General features: G+C 44.6%; 1 protein-coding gene across 1 annotated transcript in view; it reads left to right on the top strand.

Annotated features, from left to right (window-relative positions):
• The window catches only part of slc22a17 (solute carrier family 22 member 17), a 34,721-nt gene that overhangs the window by 2,335 nt on the left and 22,386 nt on the right, over nucleotides 1-10,000 (top strand). Inside the window, exon 2 of the mRNA XM_034706760.1 lies at nucleotides 3,894-4,435. Coding sequence (XP_034562651.1) covers nucleotides 3,962-4,435 — 474 coding nt within the window. The 5' untranslated portion in view covers nucleotides 3,894-3,961. The remainder of the gene's footprint in view (nucleotides 1-3,893; nucleotides 4,436-10,000) is intronic.

Raw genomic sequence — 10,000 nt, 5'->3', positions numbered from 1 at the left:
TCAGGTGATGCACAGGTGACGGTGTGACTGTGAGCGTGTGAACACAACACTCCAACCCTGCAGCCTGTTGCACCAGCTGTGTGTAAGTTCAGAGATGGCCTAGTTTAAACGTAACTTCTCATTCAGTTACAACTTGATTCTTACACTTGGCTCCTAGTAGGTGTGAAGGTGGGATGATTTGGAGGATGAGGAGATACAGAGGGTTCACCCAGATAGAGTACTTCGGCAATGCGTTGTCTGTGAGAGATTACATCCTTTGGAAAGATATGATGACCAAGATTTGGAGTCCTGAGTATTAATGGATGTTGTAGTTGATAATTTCACCCCTCAATGTCACTGTTATTATACATACACTGTAGATTAAGGCTTTAGGCTTTAGTTATCACCTTACTATGACACTTTATTAAGACTTACATACCTCCTGTTGTTGTTCTGCAACAGTAACAGAAGTTTGTTTCCCCTGTTGGTCAGCTCTGAGTTATTTATACAGTTACTATGTTACTATGCTTTCCTCTGATTGGCTGCTGGAAGTGTAAACGTCATATCTGAGACAATGTTTTGTTTAGTTTGGACGTTACGGTCTACTAGTTAAGATGAACCTTACGTCTCTGTGGTGCAATCAAACAATGACACAACTGAAGTTACAAACTAACTAGTTTCAACGTGTGGTTTAGTGAGGACTTTACACCCTAACTTAGGACACAACTTATACACAGCTGGTACAACAGGCTGCAGACGTTGAAATGAGTTAGTTTGTAACTTAAGTTGTGTCATTGTTTGGTTTCACCACAGAGACGTAAGGTTCATCTTAACTAGTAGACAGTAACATCCAAACTAACCAAAACATTGTCTCAGATATGACGTTTACACTTCCAGCAGCCAATCAGAGGAAAGCACCAATTTTGATGCATTGTTATCTTTCTCGCCTAATCTTCTCAGAACTGACCAACAGCTGAAACAAACTAAAGTAAGTCAAATCAACTTTATTTATATAGCAGGTTTAAAAAACAATCACAGTTGGCCAAAGTGCTGTACAAGCTTAAAGCTTAAGGTAATAACTATAGCCTACATCCTTAATCTACAGTGTGTATAATAACAGTGACATTGAGTGGTAAAATTATCAACTACAACACATGTTAATAATCAGGAGTGCAAATTTTGGTCAACATATTTTTCCAAAAGATGTAATCTCTCTAAGGGTGAGCCCGACTAAGGATTTGCTTAGTCGAATCTGATTCATCAGATTTTGCCCATAGTCGACGAGTAGTGGAATGTGTGTTGTTTTTCCTTATTGACCCAAAGTCTGCATGATGGTGACCTCATGACAATATTACACATAACCATTTACAATTAAGAGACTCGTAGCTTAAAGGTGACATATCATGCAAAATTGACTTTTTAATGGTTCTCTACCAGAAATATGTGTCCCTGGCATGTCTACAAACCCCCCGAGAATGAAAAAAATCCATTCTGCCCCTGTTCTGATTTCTCCACCTTTCTGTAAATGTGTGTGAAACCAGCCGTTTCAGACTTCCGTGTTTTTGTTACGTCACAACAATATCCGGTCTGTCATGGAGTCAGAGCTCGGAGCTTGTTCAGCCCATAGACTGTATAAAATAATACTGAATCCCGCCCCCGTTTTTCATTACCTGCACAAATGTGTGCTAACAAGGAGCTTAGGAGGGAGGCATGCTAGTTGTAGGCTGTCTTAATAAACACAAAGGTCGGTTTTACTCCCCACGTCTGCAGATTTGAAGATCTAGTGGATGATTTTTATTTGTCATGGATAAGTGCTAGCGCTAATTAGCATAGCCACATAGCTATATGTTCATAGCTGTAGCTGTGTACCAAGACACACATCTACATACTGATAAATAAAACAACAAGAAACACTAAATCTGTGACCAATCCTTCAGAAAGGTCCAGCTGCCTTTCTGGCAGAGGTCGGTTTTACTCCCCACGTCTGCAGATTTGAAGATCTAGTGGATGATTTTTATTTATCATGAATAAGTGCTAGCGCTAGTTAGCATAGCCACATAGCTACATGTTCGTAGCTGTGTACCAAGACACACGTCTACATACTGATAAATAAAACAACAAGAAACACTAAATCTGTGACCAATGGTTCAGAAAGGTCCTGCTGCAGGCGCCTCTCCGTCAGGATCAGATTCTGGATCAGATTCAGAGGGTTGAAGTAACGTGATCTGTGAGCAGCCGTGTATATTCAGCCAACATGTAAACATTAGATCAACATGCTGGACAGCCGAGGCACATCCACTTCCTGAGGGGGCGTGGTCAGAGAGAAAACAGAGTGTTCTGAGGAGGACTCAAGAAGAGGGTTTTTCAGGCAGACCAAAATCTGATTTCAAAGTGTTTTTTTGAGCATAAACTTTAAAGACATGTTTTGAGGACCTCTTAGACCAATATATATTGATGAAAAAAGCGTGATATGTCACCTTTAAAGTAAAAGGGACAACAGAATATTATAAGTATAAAACTTAGATTTTTTAAATCTATATTGCAAAAACAACGAGGTGATGAAGGAGAGAAAACTCAAATAAGGCCACCATCTGTTAAACATGGAACAACGCTCCACTATAGAATAAGGAATCAGGAGATATTTAAACAGCGTTCACACAGAGGAGAGCAGCACTGTGGAGGGTAGTTTGTCCAACTTAAGGCTAAACATTTGTATAATATTCAAAATCAAACCTGAACCAGCTAAAGGGTTTTTAAATCTCTTAACAGAACCTTTTAAAACAGTCTTTCATCGCGTCTTTGTCCGCTTGAGTCTTTTCAAACTGTACGTGATGAAAACCATCGTGTGTACGGGCAGAAGTGCGCTCCTTGCTCTGTTGACTGTAAATCCTGTCTTTGAGAATATCCTCTCTGATGGTGTGGAGGTGGATGGGATGCTGTGGATTGTTTTTGAGGCTTCAGACAGCTTTGGGTATCCCTCCTGGTTCTTTTGGCCCCGTACAGTTTTTGTGTGGTCCGGTAATCCTTGATCTCACAGCCCTCTTCATGAAGCTGCTCCTCATCTTCATCACTAGTTTTTTAGGATCAACTGAAGTTTTATTTCTGACATTTTGAGCTGCTATGAACGTCAAAAGATTTAAAGACCAGCTGAGGTACGTCTGCTCCACAGGTCCCGCTAAATGGGAGAGTCCACCTTTAATTACCAGGGGAGATTTAATTACCACTTTAAGGAGATTTAACACTTCAAGAGCTGTTCTCAGAGTTACATTCAATAAGTCTATATTTATATCAAAGTAGGATATGAGACACTGTTTTTACAGGAAACAGGAAAATAATGTAAAATTAGACATTGAGCACCCCCATGGTTTGAATGGAATGATCCACGTTTCATATGCAAATATTCGACTATGAGATTGGCAGTCGACTAAGGCTCGTTAGAACGAATCGTCCAATATTCCACTATTTGGGGTCACCCCTAAATCTCTTACATATATCACGTTGCCAAAGTTATAGCAGGGAGAACCTTCTGTATCTCCTCATCCTCCAAATCATCCCACCGTTCCAAATGACCCACCATGTCAACCGGTACTCTACGGAGGACTTCACACCTACTAGGAGCTAAGTGTAAGAATCAAGTTGTGACTTAGGCTGACGTTGGAACTATCTCAACTGGTGCAATGGCCTAAACATTAGTAGAGAGTAAACTCATCCTAAATGAGAAATGACATTCAAACTAGGCTACGTTTGAACTTACACACAGCTGGTGCAACAGGCTGCTGGTCTGCAGAAGCTAAAAGGACTCCAGACTCATTGATCATCAGTTCTTTTCCTCCTCGTACTCTCAGCTCGTCTGCTTTGAACCACATCTCTAATGTCACTTCTTGGTCTTGATGTTTTTCTCTTTTCTTCCACAGATCTCTTCGGCTCCTCCTCCCTCTCTCTTGGTCCAGACCATCACCACCACCGCCTCGCACCTGTTATAATGACATCCCCAGACTCTCCCCCCCTGGTTTCCCCTTCCCCGTGCCCTGCTCCACCTCCATCCCTCCCTTCCTCACCCGTGCCATCCTCCCCAGCACCCTCCTCGTCCTCCCTGCCCGCCCCACCCTCACTGCCACCCACAGGGGAGGTGATGGTGCTGGCTTTGGGCAGGAAGAAGCAGAGGGTGCTGATTGCTCTCTCCATCCTTCCCAACCTCTTCCTGGCCTTCCTGCTCTCCTCGGACCCCCTCATCACCCTCTCCTCGCCCCACCACTGTCACCTGCCCGGGCCCTTGCCGTCTCCTGAGGTCCTGAACGCTTCTCTACCTTGGGAAAAGGGGGAGAGGCCGGGGGACAGCGGGGGCTTGTCTCAGTGTAAGCAGTATGTGAACGGGAGCCACTCACCTGTGGTGGACTGCCAGGCCGGCTGGGACTACAACGTGACGGAGGGACTGAGGAACAACATAGTGACCGAGGTAAAGCTCTCAGTTTGGACTTCTTCCTGGTGATGTATGGTCTCAGGGTCTTAATGTGCTGAAAAGAGTGTTTCTATTTAATCCTCAGGGGTTCCTGCTGAGCATGCAGCCTTCCTCTCTGCAGCGGGCTGCTCATATAAATACAGCTGCACATACTGCACCTTTAAGGTGGACTGGGATTACTCTGGTGGCTTTGAGCAGCCCTTATTTTTTAGATTAGGCGTTGCTGTGAAAAATGTACATGTTGACTGTGTGTAGTACTTACATTTGAGACTGGTGTAAAGAGTTGAATCAGTGTGTGGCTGTTGTTTCATCCACAGTGTTGTTAGAGTTAGTCTGGACCACAGATACCCCTTTTTGACCGAGGCAGTTTCAGGGCCGGTTCAGAGACTGAGCTCAATTGAGAACCGTTTTTTCGTCTTTCAACACGAGTGAACCGGCTCCAACTCTTTGCTGATCTAGAATCGCGAACCGCTTACGTCAGGGGTGTGGGGCATGGGGCGGTGTTATTAAAAACACAAACCAAACGTGTTTCCGCCATTGTAAAGAGACGGGGTTTGAGCCTCCTAGCCAACAACCATGTGTTCCCACCTGTTAGTCAAGTCAGTCATGTCCTTAAATGGGCAAAAACTTGTAATTGTAATATCTTCTGAACCGTTGCGTTATAAATAAATCCACCCCTCGTACAGTGTGTGCCAATAGAGAAATTAGCTATCCAGACCTAAACTGTTTTTTGAACCAGGCTGTAAACATGTTTATTTCTGCTGTAAAGATTGTCTCTTTGAATGGGTGTGTATGTGGTTTCTGGTGTTTCTGCAGCCACCCTCTAGTGGACACTTGATGAACTGCAGTTTACAACACTTCCACATGGGCTTCATATTTTGAGACCGGAGGTTGCCGCTTGGTTTTTCCTCATGTAAGGCGGATGTCCATATTTCCACATTGATATTAGCCAACACATACGTTGCTTTAGTAGGTAAAGATATTCAGCTTTGTAAAGCAGAGCGAACTCAGATGCAGCTTTTATTTGACCTTTCAGAAACAAAATGTTCCAGTGGTCACATCCAGCTTTGTTTACAGCCTTTAGATGTGATGGGATTAAGGAGCTGGACCTGTGTGAGTATGGGTTTGAAGTTGTCTTACACACTGGGATCATGACCCTCCTCTCTGATGGTCTGAATGGATGTGATCATGGTTCACCAGCTCCTGAGTCCATGTGATTGCAGGTTGGATTTGATCAGTAGGGATTGTTCAGTTATAGCTCATTGAGCAAAGGATGCTCCTGCAGGAAGGGGAATTTATTAAAGGGTCCATCTGAGATCAGTTTGAAGTGGACAGAGACATACTTTTTGTAAACACTGATGTCAGGACAGTAGAGGAAAACTCCTCTTACAGACTGTTAAAGAAGAGCTGGTGCAACACAGAGGTTAATATGATCCAATGAGGGGATTCAGTGGAGAGCTACTTTCATACATAACACTGTGGAAACATCAGATGCAGCTGCTCACAGGAAGCACCAGTGTGTAAATATGATATCATCATTTCTCCTCCGAAGTCCTGAGTACTACAGGAGATGTGGAACCTGTTGAATGAAGCTGTTTGGTGTTGATGATCTGACTCCTGGTTTTCAGCTGGTGAAGAAGAAGACTACACATTTTAAAACAAATCCACATAAAACCTCTACGTGTCTGTGATGTTGAAGCGGTGACCTCTGTATCCCTCTCCTCTGCTCAGCTGGAGGCCACATGCTTCAGTCACACCACCCTCAAGAATCTGTGACCAAAGTGCTAGACATCACGCTGCATTGTGGGTAATAAAGGGGGCCCGCCTCATCAATTTAAATCAATCTTTATTTATATATTGCCAAATCACAACAAATGTTATCTCAAGACGCTTTTACAAACAGAGCAGGTCTAGACCACTCTATGTTAAATTATGAACAGAGACCCAACACCAAGACAGGATAAGACTCAGTCTGACCCCACCTTAATCCACCATGAGCATTGCACCTCACAGTATTTAGCTAGTTACAGTGGAGAGGAAAAACTTCCTTTAACAGGCAGAAACCTTGAGCAGAACCAGACTCATGTTAGACAGCCATCTGCCTCGACCGAGTTGGGTCTGGAAAGAGGGATAGAGGAGAATAAGAGAGAGAGGGAGCGGTGATAGTGATGAGACAAGTAGTAGTAGCTGTTGCCGCTGGAGTCCAGCATGTCCGTATCAGCTGGAGTCTGGAACGTCCACAGCAGGAGGACGTCTACGGCAGCTCAGAGGAACCTACGAGACAAGGGAGCTCAGGGACTCCAGAAAGGTCTATGGTTAGTAACTTTAATGGGACAGGCAGAGTTAAAGTAAGTGATGAAGGGGTTGGGGGGATGGGGGTGAGATAGGATCCCAGTGTGTCAGTGTGCCAGTTCCCATGGCAGTCTAAGCCTAAAGCAGCATAACTAAGAGCTGGTCCAAGCCTGATCCAGCTCTAACTACAAGCTTTATCAAAAAGGAAAGTTTGAACTCTTAAAAGTAGAGAGGGTGTCTGCCTCCCGGACCCTGACTGGTACATGGTTCCAAAGGAGAGGGGCCTGATAACCGAAGGCTCTACCTCCCATACTACTTTTACTACAAGGTAGTTGATGTACAGTGTAGTCAACAGTGGCGTGTGGTGGCTGGAGTATCTGTGTGTGTTTCAGCCCGACCCTGCACAGCTCTGACATGCAGACAGCAGAGAGAAGCTGAACTATAATCTCAGCAGGTGTTTTGGTACCGAAATGTTTCTGTTATTAGACTCTGAAATTTGCTCATGTGTTGTAAAACTGTCTGTTAACTTCAGTCACCCTGCATGATTCTATTTAACTGTTTTAATGTTCTTTTTTTAAACATTTTTAACGTCTACTGCAGCTCAGAGGAACCTACGAGACAAGGGAGCTCAGGGACTCCAGAAAGGTCTATGGTTAGTAACTTTAATGGGACAGGGAGAGTTAAAGTAAGTGATGAGGGGATGAGATAGAATCCCAGTGTGGCAGTCTAAGCCTATAGCAGCATAACTAAGAGCTCGTCCAAGCCCGATCCAGCTCTAACTATAAGCTTTATCAAAAAGGAAAGTTTGAAGCCTACTCTTTTAAAAAATTTTTTTATATATATATATATTTTTGGCCTTTTTTGCCTTTATTTGATAGGACAGTTGAAGAGAGACAGGAAATGCGGGGAGTAAAGAGTGGGGGAAGACATGCAGGAAATGGTCGACCGGCCGGGAATCGAACCGGCGACCCCTGCGACGAGGACTGTAGCCTCTGTACGTGGGGCGCTTAGACGGCTAGGCCACCAGCGCCCCGTTTCAAGCCTAATCTTAAAAGTAGAGAGGGTGTCTGCCTCCAGGACCCTGACTGGTACATGATTCCAAAGGGGAGGGGCCTGATAACTGGAGTTTTTTTTTAAACTCTTCAAAGTTGTTGGCTTGACTTTCTTTCACCACGGTGAGAAGGCTGAGACGTGAGGTTCAGTAACACTCAGGTACCCATTCATAAATCTGAGTTGACCTGCGTCACTGTGTCGGCCTTATCACACCCTCACAGACACTCCTCAGATTACTGAGAGGTTTCAAAGGTTACAGTTTCCTCAGACACCTCGGCGAGGAAGAACCACAACCAGATTATAATAACAGTAACAGAGATAACAAACACAACCTGATGTGTGTCCTGAGTGTTGACGGTGTTCTCTCCACAGAGTGACAGACCCTCTGCTCAGCCTGAGGATCTAAACCTCCTGCCACACCTTTAAATCTCAAACCTTTGTTCCTACGTGTTTCTGACACCTATAATTACACAATCCATGTCTCCAGTGTTTAAAACCTGAAAAGAAAACATGAATCCAGGTCATGTGTAGAGCTGCTCAATCAAAGACATCTTTAATTAGAACATTAGCAGCGCTGGCTAACTGCACATGTTTTAATGAAAGCAGCTAACAGCCGTGCGTCCTACATGCATCTATATAAAGACGACAGTGTAATGAATTCAGCACATAAATACTGACGTGGAGGATCATTGGAGTACAAGTAATCCAGTTTCAGAGCTCACACTGGAACACGCCGGCTGCTCGGTTTTCCACTGTGGCTGCTCTGAGGCCTGTGTGTGTTTGCTGATGTGGGAACCACACCCAGCCCTCCAGACCCGCGGCATGAGGGCAGCGTGCCGCTAATCCACCCCCAACACTGCAGCAAGCTGAGAATACATGAAGTCTGTGAGAGAGTCACTTAGCAGGGACAGTCTCGTAAACATCATGAGTCCACTGACTTCATGTGCTGCTTTATACCCAGAAGGACGCGCAGAGACCAGCAGAGACGGGCTGAACTAGGGAAGTGGTTTTTGCTGTCATGATTCTTTTCTCCAGTTGTGCTGTGCTGAGCTGGCAGTCTGCTGAGCAGGAAGCACAGGGCCTCTGATCAGCTCTGATCAATAAATACTGGGTCCCTTCAGTAGAGGAGTAAAGGCAGACTCTAGTTCAGTACGGTGAATCTGTGAGCTCATCCACAGACCATTACTGGGACTCCTTTTTCCTGCTCTCATTATTTTACAACCCTTCGGTGTAGCATGAGGACAGCAGCACCCACAGCCTGTGAGAGGTGCATTAGGTCCTTGGGGGAAACACAGAACATCCACAGAGGAGCAGGAAATATCTGCAGCACTCTCCAAAGCCACGTGCCTGATCCGTGCCTGAGCCTCGTTCCCAGAACCAGTTAGTGCGGTTTACGATCTGGTTTGTTTGCATTTTCCCTCCTTCTGTTGTCCAAAACATTCCAGCCGTGTTTACACCGTGAATGGTTCAGCTCTGCCCTTTACCCAGAGAGTGTGCGACGTTGTGGCTCTGCGCCTCAGCAGCAGGAAGGTCTGATATTATGTGACAGGCTTTTATGTTTCTGTGCATGGGCTCCAATTATGCAAGGCCTTTTTATCAGCAGACCTCTGCTCTGCCTCCTCCTCCCCCTCCTCCTCCTCCTCTCTAAATCATTAAAATCATTTTGCTCTCAGTGGCCGGCAGACAGCAGCGTTAGCAGAGCTCAGCTGTTAATGCAAATCAGTGGGTCAGCTAAATGTGATCAAACTGTGAGTGGATTCTGTTTTAAACGTATCTCTTGATGTGGATGCTCGGCTAATTACCACATTAAAAATACAGTCAGTGAACGACCATGGAGAGAAACTGTCTGCAGTTTAATGAACTACAAACATACAACTGACACATTGTCATAAAACTGGACGTACAGCACGAGCTCACACCCCTCTATCATCCAACCACTATCACTACATCACATGCTGCCTCACGTACTGATCACATTAAATATTGGGCTGGTTTCAACAATCAATCAATCTTTATTTATATCACACCAAATCACAACAAACATTATCTCAAGACTCTTTTACAAACAGAGCAGGTCTAGACCACTCTATGTCAAATTATGAACAGAGACCCAACACCAAGACAGGATAAGACTCAGTCTGACCCCACCTTAATCCACCATGAGCATTGTACCTCACAGTATCTAGCTAGTTACAGTGGAGAGGAAAAACTTCCTTT

This window comes from Notolabrus celidotus, chromosome 17, assembly GCF_009762535.1.
Source record: "Notolabrus celidotus isolate fNotCel1 chromosome 17, fNotCel1.pri, whole genome shotgun sequence".
In the NCBI taxonomy this organism is placed as follows: domain Eukaryota; kingdom Metazoa; phylum Chordata; class Actinopteri; order Labriformes; family Labridae; genus Notolabrus; species Notolabrus celidotus.
This window is presented reverse-complemented; position numbering and strand designations above follow the sequence as displayed.